This window comes from Opisthorchis viverrini, assembly GCF_000715545.1.
Source record: "Opisthorchis viverrini unplaced genomic scaffold opera_v5_149, whole genome shotgun sequence".
Taxonomy (NCBI): Eukaryota; Metazoa; Platyhelminthes; class Trematoda; order Opisthorchiida; family Opisthorchiidae; genus Opisthorchis; species Opisthorchis viverrini.
In genome coordinates, this window is record NW_008751804.1 from 631837 (window position 1) to 650045 (window position 18209).

The window sequence follows — 18209 nt, forward strand, 5'->3', positions numbered from 1 at the left end:
TAAAAGTTTTTATCTTATGTTTTGAAAAATGAAGCTGTTTTTAACCTGATGTTTACAGGTAGCAACACAGTAATACATAAAGTGTTTAGCTGCTGATTAGTTGTTAAGTCAGATTTGATTGAAGGATGTGAACATCGGAACCCGGTTGGGCTTTTAAGTCGGCTGAAATGAGTGGTAAAACAACGTTTGCCGGCGACCTAAACACTGTCTGGTGTAAAGAGTGAGTTCACTGTTTTTGCAGAACTTCACTGTGCGTCGGGATATTGGATATTGGAGTATTTACGATCAGTTGGTTGGAGCAGCAGCTAATTCCACTGGAACAGGAAGTGACTAGCGTGCTCTAAAGGGGCTAAAAAAGCCTTTCAGACAGACACTACTATCCCGGAGTTGTGCCACGTACTCTTGGAATAAAGTCCTTGATAAATAAGCATCATATCAAGATAAAAGCTAAAAATTTGTACCCGTAAACAATAAACACACGCAAAGATACGACAAGACCTACTATGCTTAAACTACGTCAACCTATGAAAAAAATTCCAGAGGGAGATTGGATTTATTATGGAAAACTAAAACAACAGCGGCGCCCGCTTGACCTTCTCTTTATTGGCAGTCTGCTAGCTAACTGCTCTGTAATTCTATAGGTGGAGGATATCGTGCAGTTCCTCAGTAGTTACCTTTGACTTGATCGCCATTGCCCTTTAATGTCGAATACCATCCACTATTCGATACCCGAAATATTTTGACAATCTAGTGCAACTATGATAACAATAATAGTAATTGATGCAGGAAATTCCTGCGTGGTCAGGACAGTAAGTCACCTCTTTAATTCAAAGTGAGGATGACCATCTGAAGCTGATCAGCTGTACGAACGAGCAGTCAAAATATATACTTTTACAACCAGATTCTAATGAAACATTCTGACTTAGTTTCTGAGGAAAATAGAAAGAAAGCTGATGGTTCTGGTCCAGCCATCTGTTAGTAGGCAAAGAGAATGCTGGCAATTTGCACCATATATTAGTCACCTCAACGGTATTTGTATCTAAACGCTGTTTAATAGCCACTAACTTTTTCGGTTGATTTATTCCCTAAACCGTTCTGTACACAAATGGAAAAATTAACTGGGAACAACCACAAAGTCTGCCACATTTCAAGATGTCCCAAAGAGAGACTTTACATTCAAATATCGTTTTCAAATGACCGTATTTTGCAACTGCCTGCGCCGGTCATGGAAACCGGGCCTGGCTTTCAAGTATCATAAGCATTTGTCAGCATTTTTGAAAAGCTATGAACATAATTATACTCGACAGCTGATATGGGGGGTCAATACGTAAAATTCATGACAGGATTAGGGTTACCTTTATGGTGAAAAATGAGAATTATTCAAAAAAAGTTCTGTCAGGTATATTGCGCTTTGGCAAGTTCAAACTTTTGAATTGACTGCCTGTGGGTAAGCTACTGTTTGGAACGCTGACCCAGTTTTGAAATAACATAGTGTTTCACCACAATTACCAAGTATCGTAAGTGGGCTGATTGGTCTAAGGTCTTTGAGCAAAAAAAGAAAGTGAAACAGACGGTACAAGATGCATGCACGAAGATGCTGTTTGCACTCCCAAATGTTAATACCCTCAAAATCCATTCACATGCAAACCAATTTGTTTCCAACACTCCTCATACTCCAGTTCCCCTGAGGCCAGAATGAATGTACCAAGAGAAAAGGAGAACTGCCCATTACCAGTGATATGGACAGGAATGTGACAATCAAGTATAACAAAAGTAATCTATGGTTATCTCACCGAATATCCGTTCCTCCAGAAAAACCTCCCGGTTCTGGTTGACTCCGTACATAGGAAGATGGTTGGCTGACTGGGGAAAATTCACTCATATCTTTCATAGGGAGAGGAGGAATCTGCAGATCATCATAAGTCTTCGACCTACTGTGATCTTTTGAATCCGAAACATCCCAGATTTGTGTTGGCTGATCAGAAAGGACCATATGTTTCAACCTCATTTCTTGCGACTCGGCCTCGTCTAGCGCGATGTCTCCAAAATATGCGTCTGTAAGTTTTAAAAAGGCAAACAAAACTAAACGTGTCTAGAAGTTTGGCAAAACGTTACCAGCTTGGCCAAAAGAATCTACAAAGCCTAATATGGTATGTTAAAAATAGCTGCATATTTTATGGGAATAATATTCGGCGTCGGAACTTAGCGAGTGAATGAAGCGCAACCGATAACTGATTAGTGAAAATACGCTCAGCGTCATTTTTTGACTAGAGCGTACCTGAGTTCCAAGGTGTTCTATTGGCAGATCTGAGTATTCTGGGCAGGACTTTCACTCAAGCTTCGTAATGAACACTTCTGCAGACAGAAGTGCTTGTCAATCAAAATACAATCAAAATATAAAAACTATGGGGAGCATTTTGTCTGACCGTTAGAAAATACTGTACAATTATTTTTGCTCGCATACGGTGTTGAACTTATTGATTTCCATGCGTTGTATTGCCTTTAACTTAAATCAATCCCCTAAGATGACTGTTGCTTTGAGGTCCTGGGCTTTTCTACGACTCAATCATTAGAATACTTTCTCGTAATGATAGTGTGGGACGACGTATAAACTTCTCTCATTTCTGATTGTTCAGACTGCTATAAATTTTAATTCCCAGGTTTGGAGCTCCTGCATGATGGGTGAACAGATTGCTTGTTTTATTATGAACAAAACTGTGTAATTGAGAGTACGGAATGGAATTCCTCTGTAGAACTCGAGATGTAGAGAAGTGATGGAGTTTTGTATACTCACTGAGTGTATTTTATGTGACAAATATCTTAATAAATACCGTAAGAGTTTGAATTCGGCGTGTGAAATATATGCAGTAATTTACTCTTTTTACTGTCAGTCCACCAGTGTGAGCTAAGATATTCGGAATTACGACAGCTGTAACATAAAAAAAAATACAGTACTGCTACTGTAAACACCATTCACTCTGGCGGTAGTTGGCTTGTTCGCTGAGCTGGACAATTTGATTGCAAACGTTTCATCACCAATCGAGGTGACATCATCAGTGCGTTTTTGTGGAGCGTAGTAGTGCGTAGCGCTACGCATTGCAATCAAATTGCCCAGCTCAGCGAACAAGCCAACGACCACCATCTACGATACCTGAGCTACCAACACCCTCCTCTATAGAAAACCATTCACTCTTTTGGGCGACGACATACGTTGCAAGTTCCATGTAAGAAAGTACCTAATATGGACAAAATCTGTCTGGCTAGATGTATTTCACCTAATGGACTGCCATACTAATGGCATATCCAAGTATCGCGTCTAGCCATGTTTGACATTTTACCATCCTTAAGAAGCCTTACATAAACATCTATGGTATACAGTTAAGTGTACGTACTCGATTCTTTCCATCCAAATCATTTATCTATGTGATACAGAACACCCCTTCAAAACTACAGTGACTCTAATTGCAGAGCCGTGTCACTGCTAATAGAATCCTTCATAGAAATTGGACGAGTTCAGGACAACTTCCCTGCAGCCCCGGTCAAGTGTGATGTTGCAACCCGTATTAAAATGGACTCATAAAAATGTCTGACGAAACAGGCTCTTCCCCAACAAAACTGATAGTTTAGCACCATTAAGAGCTGTCATTGGTAGTGCGAGCACGTGGCCGTATGACTCGCTGAGTTCTTTATCTGATCAATTTGGCCGAAAAGTTCGCAATAGTTTTCTGTTTGTCGGAATCCATCACAAACAATCCAGATCCTCCGTGATTAAGTTCATTTAAAAAATGTTATTCTCAGGAAGGCCTTGAACAACTGCGTTTTTTTTTCATGTAAAACACTCTGCTAAGTGACATTTCATTCCAAAAATACTAGATTCATTGGAGTGGTGAACATTTTTTGTCGCAGCTTCAATGAAATGGCATGCTGTTAGCAACATGTCTTCATGAAAGGTCACAAACACACTAGTGACCATAGATATGGGATATGTTATCACTTTAAAATTCGATATTCATATGTAGAGATTCACATCTTCAGGAAGCTGATTTAGGTTCTCCACAGAAAACACGTAAATGCCTAGCTTAGAAAAATTCAATTATCAGAACCGGCCGTACACACATATGAAGCTAACTACGTTTTTTGTCTGTTTACTGGACTCCAAATGTGGTCAGCACAGAATGTCATCGTCCTAGGTGCATTGTGTAACATTTTCTGTAAATCAAATCGCCACAGCTGCAGAGCGAACCGGATTCGGGACAGATTCTGAGTGTTCTGATTGTGACTGAAGGCATGTGTCCAGTAGTTAGGTAGCACCAAGGCTATCATCCCAAACGGTTCGTTATTTACATATAATTGGGGAAAATTGCTAATAGACCGTGCGCAGAAGCTTATACCAGTTAGGTGCCATTTTCAACACAAAACTACTTCACCAGTGGATTCTTAAAAGTTTTACCGGGATTCGATGCCTTGAATATCTAACTATGTGCTGAAGCAAAACCGCCCGACAGACTGAAACTGAAAGAAATACATCCAGTAGGAAAAACCCAGCAACCATGCCTATATTGTGCGATGTACATAAAACGTGGCGAATATGACTGAATTTATTTATTAATTTGCAACTTGTTACCGCCAAAATTTTACTCACAAGCTTGCTCTATGGTAAATAACTAATACAACCACTACAGTGATTGTATTCGGGCATTAAGCGCTGTCATTCCCACCTCATTCAAATCAGTTGCCACTCAAGTATCATTACTTATTCGGCATCGTGGTTTTTAATAGAAATCATCAGTCATGTGCATTTACGAGTTATCTATGAGCCCTTGAGGCACGCGTTTTCAGACAGAACTTTATAAACCTTTCAGCTGTGTGAGGACGAATTGACGGACTACAGCCTCTCAAAACTGTAGGCACAAGCGAACAGACTGAATTCAGCATAAGTGTTGTTTCTGGTTTTGGGTTTGTGGAAACGGACTCAGATTCTCGTGAAATATTCCAGTACAGAAAATCACACCTTGGATTTGAGGCAATAGACAGTTACTTAAAACATCATTTGTTCAATTTCCGCCATAGCTAATTCCAGGAATAAAGTCAACAAAAATAAATTTAGTACAGAACTGGTCAACATATCCTAATCGAACAATATATGAATCTCATGCAATATCCACAAAGCCATTTTGAGCCGTCATTCTAAAACTTTTGTAATTCAGCAAATACTATTTCATTTGGGCAGCCATGCTGTTCTGGAAACAAAGTTTCAGGAAATTACTTCCCCTTTTGTGCTAAGTTCTTTTATGGTTCACCCAGAACTCAGAACGATTTTTTTTCAAATACGCATGCAGAATTTAAACAATGATGCTTTTAAAGCATATGAATCAGGCAAGCAAAATTTTTTATCGTATTCTGTTGTGGTGTTAATTATTTTATTCCAAGTGCACTATACTCACATTTACAAGCAGTGCCGAACAGTGCAGCTTCTAAAAGCTTTACCACGGAAACAATTCCTTATTGGTGCCTTCTCAGTTCTCATGTTAACGCGCGCATAACCCTCTGTTCTATTTGTACAGTCGTATTGAGGTTTTCTGAAAGTCATTAAACCAAAACTTCAATAGGATTCCGGACATAAAACTGAGCAGGAAAGGCTTAGACGGATTACGAAACAAAAAGCTGAAGTATCCAATAGTTAACCAGTAAATTTGGAAACACTCTTCGCCCAGTCGTAAGTTTTGGGTATAGTCACTACACAAGCAAACACGCTCAACTCTGGTTGGTTATTTTTATCATCGCTTTGAAATAGTATTCGATCAATTACGATGGTATTTGGACTTGCTTACTTAAAACGAAACTTAAAGACGTGTGAAATTTTGCACCTAGTTCCTCACTGCATTCCATTGAGCAAGTAGTTCTTGGGTTGTGCGTGCACTACTAAAGTGTGAGAGACAGTTCTTCATCAGGTATGGTTTTGCTCTCTCGAAATGCTGACAAAAGTCTTGCAAATGATCATTTGACCTTGTGACTGCTCATTGGTTAATGTGCAGATCCACAGTTGTAAACCAACCGTGGCTTTATGACTGCTCTTGACTTAACCTCGGAAAGTTATATTGGAGAAGATAACGCGGTCGAGTCAAACTGCAGATGATTGACAGATAAATAATTTCACAGCACACCAGTTATGTTACTAATCTTTTTTGGCAAAGAAACAAACTAAAAAGGACAGCTAATTTCATCAGGCCAGGTAATCCATAGGTAAATGACTTTATGAACCCCGCTTTTAGCACAAGACTCTCATATCATTGCCAGCCCATCTGCTTGAGATACGATGGTGAGCCTGACAGCAGAAATAAAATGAGTGTTCCCTCGCTTTCCCTATAATGTAATTTAGCAAAAGAATCACTAATTAGATGACTTAGCAGTGGCATTAGAAGCAAATGTTACGCCGCTCGATCACTCTGCTAAGTTACAACTGGATCAGTTGTTGATTCATGGCAACGTGAGGAGATGTGGTAATTTTTAATAAATCTTTCATCTTGTAAACAAGACACGCTATGCAGCGGAGCTGTGTACAGCTGCTTCTTTCTTACTGCAAAGAACCAGCGATGCGCATCTTAAGAAGTTCAAGGGAGAATCGAGCCTGCCATCTTTCAGTGTGTAATGTGACCATTTAAGCGCTCGACCACGAGAGCCTGCCTGGCAGAATGATCAACTTGCCTTAAGACAGAAAACGGTACCACTCATCCTTCGATTGCGGAATCCGTACCCTGTGGTCACTGGTTACTAGCTGTCTAAGTAACAACTCCTCAAGCGGAAGTTTCACACATTGAGCGAATTTTATCCCTTTTCTGAACTACTTAGAATGGGTTCTGTAAAACATGGACTAATCATTCATGAGGAAAGCATACGCAACAATACAGTTAATTTGAATGGATAAGACCTAAAATTGCTTTCAGTTAAAGGAAGATTGCGATCCAGTACATTCGGATGATTGGTAATTCCTGTGGCTAATGCTTAGTTAACTGTATGTGGCACTATAGATATTTGCCATTTCAAGGACGGGAAGCGGTTTACTATATACCTAAATACAACGACTGGTTTTCTGAGGGTGGTGAGCATGAATTCACTGCTAATATGTCCCAACAGTGCTTCAGTATTTCCACAACAGTGGAAAAGAAAAAAAACTAGCTCCCACCCTAAGCCTGTGGACTCACTAGTCACAGAAAAAAATAAGGGAAATAAAGCCCAAATTAAAAACATTAGGCTTATCAAGGTAGCTCTGGAAAGGGGTTTTAATTCTAAGTATTTAACTTGTCTTTCCAAATCCTTTTTGTTGTATTTCCAAATTCGTCCTCTGAAGTCAGTAGCTCAGCATCATTTTATCCCACATGAGGTAGAATATTGATGACGGCCTTCATTTTTTATATTTATCGGTATTTTTCAATTTAAACGATTGCTTACAAATGTACCCCAAAAATTTATATTTCTAAACAAAGCACGTGGACAAGTTGATTAATACCACTTATTGTAACCGACAAAGCCCTAATGCTGAGCATGTTTTTGCACCAACCGTTTAGGGAAAACACCTGTTAGTGGAATGTCCAGCTGTGAGTTTTTATTCGGGTGTTGCACCTGTTTGGATGTTACTGGCAACATGCAATTGCTATGTCAAGGGAAATACATGTATCAAAATGAGTCCAAGTTCAAATAGATTATAAAGGTTGATGGAATCTCGGGGATTTCACCTACCTGATGGGCACCATGAGGGTCAAAACCGATCATGGGTAGTGGAAGAGTTTACAACAACTTTATTCTAAACTTTATTATTCCAAACTAAAACAATCGTTTGGAGACGGAAGCATCTTTTCCTCGTAACAAACAGGCTTTCCTCACATAGCTCCCTCTTTTACGGTGATAACACAATGATAACAAGATTTATGGAAGAAATTCGATCAAATTTGATTGAGAGAAGTTCCAGTACACTAAACGTGGCTAGAATCCAACAAAAGCTTACAGGGTATGTTATGTCAAACTAAGATATATCTCAACCCTATGCCCTCTATTCAAGATATCCAAAATCTTTTTCTCGTACGCATCTGTCTCTCTCGTTCTATTTACACGAAATCATGTAGCACATGATTCATCAATGGTTCTGCCCTCGTGTGACTGGAAGTCTCGAGTCAAAATTTCCGTCTGTCTTTCAGTGTTCATTAATACGGGATATGGAAAAATTAAAACACTGTAAGATAATGTTGGTTTTGTGGGAGGGTTTTGTCACGTTGAGCAGAAAATACATTCTCTTAGCCTTCAAACGAAATGGCAGTTTCCAAAACGACGGAATAGTCCATCCGTTAGCATTTGCCATCTAGTTGTGGATGTCTTCTTTTTCTTGCCATCACGTATAACCCCACGTTCGTCTTTATCCGCCAGAAGCCTAGAGACACCGTCAACATTTTTGGGACTAGAGTTGTTTCCAAGACAGGACAGGTTCAGTGAGTGGTCGATTTGTACACCAACTGTCACTTGGCAGGCGCGAATTAGGCTTCCCGTTGTACAATTGATTGGGACGTGATTTTTTGGTTATCCAATATAATGGACGTAAACGCCTCCTGACTTTTGCATTTAAGTATAATATACAGTCGTCCGATTACAACAGATGGCGCCCTCAGTGAGAATGTATGTATTTTCCAAACATAAAGTCCACATGATCATTATTCTCAGGCAAGAAGCCTCTACCAAAAAGGATTTAAGAATCGTTCAGTTTGCAGATTTCACATGCAGGTGAAACAACCGCATTCCATGTTAGCAAGCTAGAGAAATGCCAGCTTCAGATGTGATATGGATGAGTAGAAAAGAGGAAGTGTGCTGCCTTCTGGGCGTTTTTAAAGTCTAATAAACGGGGGTGTCTTTGGGTTGACTCGTGACACCCATCAAGTAATTCATAGCAAACAGACCAGATTCGCAATAACTTTCCTGCAACCAAAGACCATAAAAAATGAATTTGAGAATACTTCGACGATTGGCCGATTGCGCATGTGCCTCAACTTAATGAACAATATTTCCTTTGGCTTGCTGATGCACATTTCTACAACGAAAAATCGTTTAGGTGTAACACCTTTCGGTGCCTAACTGCCATGCCACCCGAAAGAAGCACGAGGTCTGGAATATTGCTAGGTTGCCCAAGCCTAGACAGGGGAAGTCGAGAGGCGGAGGTAGTGTTCGAACCACGTACCTTCCGGTCAGTAAATTTGCGCTCCAACTATTTGAGCCATTTAGTCCCTAATTTCTTTTACACCCTACCTAAAAATCGGAAATCGTAGTACAAAAGCTCACTCGCCACCACTGGCTTCAGAAATTTACATGCGTACGTGGAATCCCTTCGACCGCCTTTTATTCAAGAGTTCGGGAGTTACCTGTTACTGTGTTTCACATCTGTGGCCACATGAGAAATCCTCACACTCTGTATCCACACTCATTTTACAATTAGGTATCCAAGTGTAACCATATCTCGTATTCGTTGACCGCGGTAACAACAGTATTTGTAAAAACCCGTCGGTTAGCAGACTCGTAAAAAAAGCCGAAAATTAAAACAATGGTATCATCACCTCGAGCCACTTGTAAATGACCGACAGGTTGTCATTGAAGCTCCGGTCTAAAATCACAGTTCAAATTAACGTAATAAAGAAAGAAACTGTTCTGGGGCTGTGGTCACTAACAGCCACCAGACCCTTCTCAAACTTGTGTTCGGGCCTCTATATGTACTCAAGCCTACCAATGTCGTCGTACCCACCATTAACTGGTGGTATCACTGCCAAAGGTCAAACGGGTTGGTTGCCACAATCAGATGATACTCTGTTTTCTTATCTTAGAGAGTTCAACTTGAAAAAACAGTTTGAGAGACAACTTTGAAAACGTCGCCCCTGGTACAGTTTCCTCCGCTTAAACCAGACAACCAGCTTGGTGGAGACTAGAGGACTTCATGCATTTGGGTGCTTTCGGCAAAAAGTTGAAGTTCAAGCCTCTTCCCACAGAATACAGTGGAGTAATATTTATGTGAAACGGCATACACTTCAGCGAGGAAGCAAACGACCACTGGGACTAATCCGAATGTACTGTTCTGGACCCTGTAGAGTGACGGTCTGGAAATATTAATGAGTCATGTTTATACAGCTATTCTTTATCTCATGTATTTTTTCATGATAACAGCATCCTGCAAGAAACTCATGCATCCTGATTGAGACTTATGGTTACACGAGACAGCAGGGTGTAGGAAGATATGGAAGACAAGCTTAGGTGGGATTATCAACTAAACTCTATGAGCAAATATTGGCTTCGAAATATGATAGTTCTGTAAAAAGGAAGTAATGTGATTGGACAGGAAATACAATTTTGACAGCATAATAACGTATGCTGAATTGTTTTCGTAACTCCACACATTGGTCGGGGGAGGGTTAGAGACGGGAAATGTCAGGTTATTGTAAACGGCGGTGGCATTTGTAGCGACCCAGTCACCCACATACTTGACTGTTCAACTCAGAGTCGCTCACTGGATCGCGAGGCTTGTCTTTTTCTCACACGCACAAACACGTCGCCTTAAGCTGACTCATCGGAAATCGATTGTCTGCATCGCCTAGTCAGCGTAGCAACCACTCATGTGCCGACGTGCCCACGTATACGCACTGGGACCTAAATAAAGGGAAACCGAACCCAGTCAGGATACACAGATTCGCGCGCGCGCAGGGAGCAGGACGTCAACCTTTCCACAAGTCCACGGACAACCATGGAGTACGTGTAGCAGTCGAACTGCGGAGAAAAACACGTTCCCGCCGTCCGGACTTCCACCAAGGGACTCTCATATACGATAAGTTCCCTTTTTGACTCGCTCCCATTTCACATTGTTTTTATTCTATATGTGTCGCAACCATGTTAAAAACTTCTATTAGTGCACATTCACCTTCTGATTTGTATTATGACTAATACACTCTGCCGCACTTTGTCTGACCTACAGCATTGGTAAAATGAAGGTAACTGTGTGGAGTGGGAAGAAGCAGAAGTATGGTGCTGACGAATATTCCGCCGCCATAATGTCAGCTCTACATGCAGTCGGTTGTGACGTTGGCTTTTTGGTCTACCAACCGATGATCACTTTTTATCGATGGGCCTGATTTCCCAATCCACCAAGTCTGATACTCAACTTTGACTCCCTTAGGTCACAGACAGTTACCTGTGTGTTTGCTGCCATTGTGGGCTTTCTTTGAACTTACGACAATTTTATGCGTGATACATGACGCTGGGTGTACATTCTTGCCAATGAATCTCACACCAAACCAAGTATAACGGACACACTGTGCATCATGTGCGAGCCTTCATTGTGCTAGCGCTCACAGCGCTTTGAAGAGCATTCAGTATTAGCAAAATACACTCATTTGCAAATAAATTTGGTTTTGCGAGAGACTCACATAGAACCCAGCTGAATCTCTGGTTTGTGATGCTTCCAGGCAATTGAATGTGTTACACCAGGCTACTTCATGTTTCAGTCGCCAAGATTTTCGAGATATCGCGATACATGTATATTCATAATGCACTACTCTTAAGGTTGCTGTCGAAGCTTTTTCAGCAACCTTATGAGTAGTGCATTACGAATATAATATGAGTACATAGTTAATGCTCATGGAAGTACGAGCAAAAAACGTCATCATTTTGTAACTATTTTACTCGGTTTAGTACGCAAAAGAAAGCAAAGTGCGCTTCTCAGCTAATTTAACTACGCAGTATCTCCTTTTCTCGATACCCTCCTAACAAAGCCCTGCTTTAACACGACTCCATAGCTGTGCAAACCATTGGGACATGGCAAGCCGTTATCCTATCGGAATTGTGCTCTTCTGAATATACACTAGCGTGAACACCCATAAATTACATCTGTTTATGCCAGGACCCCTTCACTTTATGGTTTCTTACCACTTTTTTGTAGTTGCACATATTTGAAGTAACTCAACTGGAGCACGTCTACTTTTCCTTAGTTCCTTACTCAAGTGCAAAATATCTCTTGTTTTTGGGAGGCTTAGTTAGTCCGAATATGAATATGAACAAAAACTGACTGTTAATAAGTTAGGCAACTTCCCGGTAAAGTATTTTCACTAGCTGAATCCCAACACATTTACAACAAATTTAACAACTTTCGAAAAAGCGACTGGTTTACACAAATGTTTAGCATCTGTTAGCAAATTTTTGTGTTCAAACTCCTAGAGGACGACAAAAGGTGTTTTGAAACCGGCTATAATCAGCTCCCGTGGTTTTTTAGTTTAGAGACTGATTTTAAGAATAGAAATAGATGTGAAGGTCGGCCACTGGTTTGACATATTGTCTGAATATGTTAGCACTCATTAAGTAGATCTTACTCAAACCATGCTTGACCAACCGGGATATCTTTCCACTGAATCTAAACTGGATCCTGTCAAAAAATGACCGTCTGATATAGGACTAGAGATGACGCACCCCCGGACACTATATATCCTCCGCACTGTGTTGTGAAAGAAGATTGTGGATATATTTGGGCTGCAGTTAAAACACTTTTAGTTGACCTCTAAGCCACACCGTTAGGTGTGCGTTGGACACTCGTAGGGTCAGACTGAACTGAGTGTGGGTGAGAGGCAGCTGCTCTGCCCTAGTCTGGCTTGAAGACCTGGAAAGCTGTCAAGGATTGTTCAGCAAAACTTTGAGTAGGACATTTATTGTTCTTTGTTCTTTCCTCGTTTTTCGGTCTTCACACAAGTGTTTTCATTTCAAACATTCTTACATGCCGTGGAATTCATCTTGTCTGACTAGAACCGTTGGTGGCATGACTTCGAGGTGGACGCCTGTCTCTTCTTATCTAATATTCTCCTGTAACCCTTCAACATTCACGCCTGAATTTATTTTTATGTCTGTGACTATGCTGTTAAAAATAAACGATATTGGTACGCTGTGTTCAGATAAAAGTGGGCGTCTCCCGAATGGTTTCGTCTCCCCACAGTGGAGCCAATCTATGATAAAAATCCGGCAAGCACCGTACAGGTGTTTTATTCTTGGTTGAAATCATCAGCAGTGGGTATCTTACAAAGCCCAAGAGATTTTCAAACTCTCGATTTCTCTGTTTAGTACATCTTAATGGAATATTCCTCTCGGGGGAGTTCACAGAATTTGTTCGCCTGTATTCGTCGAGGGTTGGCCGAACTATTTGTTTTGGGCTGGGATTAGGGGTGGTTAATTGTAAATTACCATGCTTGGATTACGTACTTTTAGACTCAGAACATTTTACTGATAACTGCACACCACTTCATGTCATCTCGGCTGCTCTAAAAACACTTTTTACAGGCTTTCCAGTTCTACGCCCTCTATTCTATTCACGCTGGAATGCTTGGTGATTCCCACCGGCTCGGTCATTATTCGCTGTGATGTGAATCTTAACGTCCGTCTCAGATTGTCCAGATCTATCCTGTGGATGCCCTGTTACTGCCGAATGTTTAACTATCTTCCGATATTCATTTCTATTTCTCAGTGGTTTGTTAATGTATTGCTTATGCTCATCAATTCTGGTGTGCAATTCTCCTGCTGTATGACCTATTTAACCTTCGTACAGTCGTTACATTTCCAGTCCTATCAACTGTAAGGCGATCCTCATCTTACGAAGATACTGGGTGAACCTTCTTCAGTTTCTTGTGAGATGCCGATCAACCCGTAACCACATTATATCCGGTGAGTGAAAGGGTGGCAGTGTTATATCTTGCTCAAATACGAGTTTATCAAACTGTTTATTAACCTCTTGTGACGAAACGGTTAACTGGTCAACCACTGGCCAAAAAAATTAGCGTCATGCCAAACTCTGAGTTTCGGTAGTGATTTACACTAAGAATGAAACAGATTTACGGCACTTCTAAGAATTTTAACTCAGATTGACTTCATCTACTTAAAGTTACCAACACTCTCCTCAACATCGTCAGCTATTAATAGTAATGAGTAAAACACTCTACACGACGTAAGCTGTAAATATACTTAAATATATGTCATCTTATTGCCGCATGACATTAGGCCGGATAAAAAGCCCTCATTTTAAACGTTTATAGCTTACAAAAGTTACACCATTTGGCGTCAGCTTTGTATTGCTATTAAGTCCCTAAATAGGTATTTCCGTCGCCCAGTTTGTTTTATAGACCGTTCGACTCGAATAGAACGGCAAAGCACCGAAGTAAAGTATTGGTTGTTGATGCTCCACCGTATCTTGCAGGCAACATGATCTCAACGACCAAGACTATTTTGGCTGCTAAGAGTAAACTGCTCAAACCGATCATTGGCGTTTCGTAGCCTCACGAAGTAAAGTCAAGATTTTTCACTCAAAAAGTCTTTGAAGAGCTTGTTGTGTGGTTGGATGAAAATCGGGAAAAAAGTCTTAACAAAACCTTAATTTCTATTATGGTTTAGTCATTTGGGTACCGATTTTCTGAAAAATGTGCGTAAGTAAAACAGCGGTTACAATACCCCAACAGCACTACTAGGGGAATGTCTGTTTCACAACAATCTTGATCTGTCTGAAAAAACACTGGTTACTGAGGAAATAATGATAAGCTAAATTACGGTAAAATATAGCAGCGATGTCATCCTACACAGCTATTTAGTGTTTAGTATTTAAGGCAAAGGTCAAAATTGTGAAAGGTCGACTCATGTAACTTTGATACCATCGGCAGCTCGTACCTTACGATTATTTGATTACGATTATATGACTATTAACTCTGTGCATTTAACTAATGTAAGCAGCCACTCCGATAAAAGTCGGTGGAATGAACAAACTATGGCGTGACGCAGCCACTGCACCTCATGCATTAACTGAGAACCATCTGGTCAAATTCGATAACGTACATATACCACGGTAAATTCTCGACGTGTGCGTAGAGATGCATTGATATATCAGTTGCTATTCACACGCTATTCGTACACTAACAGATCCGATATTGTTGAGTTATTTATCATTTTATCCGGCATAGGTTACCATGCAGTGACTGCTTACGCCATGTGACCTCACCTACGTTACTCAATTGCAAATCCAGGTGTGAAGTACACGCCTATTGCAACAGACACGCGCCCACAAGCGGCAGGACACACATGATATTCAGAACAACCACATCATTCAAGACGGTATGTTGACTAGTCTCTAAATAACCATATCGATAGTCCCTTCATATCGGTTAACGATTCCATTATAAAGGCCACCGTCGTTGATTAGAACGTCAGACAGCTTCGTTTAATGTGTCCACTGTGTGGTCACCAGGGCTTTCACTCCGTAACAAAAGCTCACAGTGACCAAACTGTTTCAGTTAATTCGAAATCACCTCGGAGGTGAAAACATAGCTGTGAGCTTGGAAATTTCCTTAATAAAAGTTATAAGATTGTCCGTCATTGGCCTGGCCTATTTATCTCAACAAGTGCAATGCCAGATAATTCAAAGTATATTTCAGTATTAAAAATTGGAGTTGATATAATTCATCTAAGGTTTGCGTCTGCACCTTTGGTGTCCACATTCCCGGAAGCGAGATGGACTAAGTGGTTAGAGCGCGAATGTACTGACCGGAAGGTCCGTGGTTTGAACACAATCTCTGCTTGTTGACTTCCCCCGTCTAGGCTTGAGCAACCCGGCAGTATCACAGCCGTCGTTCCTCCTTCTTGTGGCATGGCAGCTGGGCACCGAAAGGATGCTAGACCTGAACGAGTTTTTTGCATTCCTGGGTTCAACTCCCAAATGTGTTTCAAGATACCCAAACTGCTAATGATTCCAAAGAAGATTTATATTTTAGTCATCAGCTGTTTAGCATAAGCTGACGTCTTTTCCTTATTCAAGTTCAGTGGCAGTTGTTCTATTGAATTAGGCGAAAAATTTACTCCCAGCTTTTCACTATTAACACTTCATGACGATTCTCGATATTGAGTAGGTTGTTGTACCAAAAAGTAAGTTTAAAATAAACTGTACTCGTTGGTCTTAACCGATGGGTAGGAGGTCAGCCGAACAGAATCGCTTTACAGTGAGTTCAAGTGGCTCAAGTGATTGCAGCGCGAATTCACTGATCTGGAGTCTATGGCTCCAACCCGACCTCTGCCTCTCAACTTCCCCTGTCCAGGTTTGAGCAACCCTCGTGATTTCTCCTGGTGGCTTGGCAGATAGGCACCAAAAGTGTGCTACAGCTGAACTTAGCTAGTTCGAAACGGGCTATTTGGCCGCTTGTTAGTGTTTACATGGTAGGCGTGTATGACTACATCTGCATAAAACAATTATCAGTTGTTCATGCATTTTGTTATCGCTGATTGTGGCCGCATAATGGTTTTCTTGATGGCCACGTACACGTGTACACGTACGATCAAAGTGGCGCTTTTTGCGTGAGCAGACTCGGGTTCTAAATTATAGTGGAAAGAAATTGCATACCAGTTCAACGTTTTCAAGGCATTTTACTTTAATGTCGAATGATAATATGGATGAAAATTGCCCCTGTTACCAACATGACTATGAAAATACGGCCACAATATATAACTGGGTGTTTTACGAGTTGGGCTACGCTGTCAGACTCTTAAACAAGTGCACTGATTAATAACCGATTTCCCTTAAGTTGACGAGTGCCAACCAATACGGAGGGATCTGTGACTAAAGATTTTAGAATAACTGTTGACCGCTTTTATGAACTTCATTTTGTTCAGCTTATGTTTTCTGCGCGTCGAAACCACTACTGAGTTATGGAGTAATTGCAGCTTACGAGTAATTTACCCTTTGAGACAGGGGTGTGCCCATTTGGGGAGAAACTTTTTGGTAAACAAGGGCGCATTTGCTGGGGTTATTCTTCTCTGTTGGTCCAAAACGATCAATACCGTCTATTAGTAAGCTTCAAACTAACTGAGCAAAAGACATCAGTACAATTTGCGGGCAAACTTTACGATACTAAACTATTTCAGCCTTATCTGTCACCACATTAATTAACTCGGTTGGGTCCTACCATGAATTTGTGCAACCACTTTGAAAACTTTATTTTTTGCAAAGATTTAGCTGGTGAAGCAAATACAGACTAAATATGGTTCTAAAAAGTAGTAGATTCCTTTAAACAATTTTTGAAAGATTAATAGAAAGTCTCCTTATTGGTTAACATAAATGTCGCAACGCGGTTGAGAAAACGGACATTTGACTTAGATAAACGTGATCCTTTCCAGACATTCAATTCCGTGCATACCGTATTTCATAGCACCTAGTTCAAAGTTGATGAAGTACCAGTTGGCAAGGTTTGTCAAACAGACAACCAGCCGACAGCCACTGTAGCATTTTATATTTGCTGGTGATGTAAAGATTTGGGAATCTCGTGAACGTATTGTATCTTTTTGATGATTCACGTAACAGGCGGAGAAGCATATAAATCTCTAGGAGGGTAACGTGTACATTTCATTAAAAGTTTCATAAAATGACCCAGAAAACAGACCAAAAACAGCCATGGTGCGGAATCGGTAAACGTATTGATCAAAGCACAAAATTTCTAGATCCCTGATTTACCAACGATTAGCGGGCTGGAAAAAAGCCAAAATTCAGCATGTTACGTAATGAAAATATTTTTGAAACTGGGCTTTTACATGGCATGGACATACCGAAAAAATCGATAGCTCCAGGTCACTTACTAATGCATGAATCACTTATCGGATCTGTCTCACAGTAAAATAAAACTTTCGTCCACTAAGAAACTTGAGCCTAATAGTTTTCCAGCTATCTGCGAGCTTAAAACACAGGAAATTTGATGTATTTTATATCTAGCCCGAGATTTTTTGAAGTTTTTCAAGTAATATATTACTATGTACTGGAAACCGAAAGCCTCTATACAGCTGCCTAAAATCTGTTGGAATTCATTCAAAGTTCACACCTCAAATATAATTCGGAAATGCAGCCGTTTGGCTGAGCTGTTGCCTGGCTTCTAAAATAACGACTTTCCGTAGGACAGCTCATCTTGGGGTATTCCTTTTCCTGTATGGTATCAACCGTGAGTTAAACAATCCAAGCTATTTCAAGTCGTTTAATGCTCCATTACTAACTTAATAATCATGGGCATAGGTTTTTCCAGAAGGCTTAGTGCTGCCATCGAATCTCAACAAGAATAAAAATAACTGCATGGAGCTTTGTTCTTCAGCATAGGCTGATAGAACAAGGAGGATGAAATTTATTTGAATTA

The 18209-nt window shown here is 40.5% G+C and overlaps 1 protein-coding gene across 1 annotated transcript in view; it reads right to left on the bottom strand.

The window, feature by feature from the left end:
- The window catches only part of T265_06819 (hypothetical protein), a gene marked incomplete at both ends in the record, with an annotated part of 91798 nt that overhangs the window by 50329 nt on the left and 23260 nt on the right, over positions 1-18209 (bottom strand). Inside the window, one exon of the mRNA XM_009172193.1 lies at positions 1794-2055. Within this exon, the coding sequence (XP_009170457.1) occupies positions 1794-2055 (262 nt within the window). The remainder of the gene's footprint in view (positions 1-1793; positions 2056-18209) is intronic.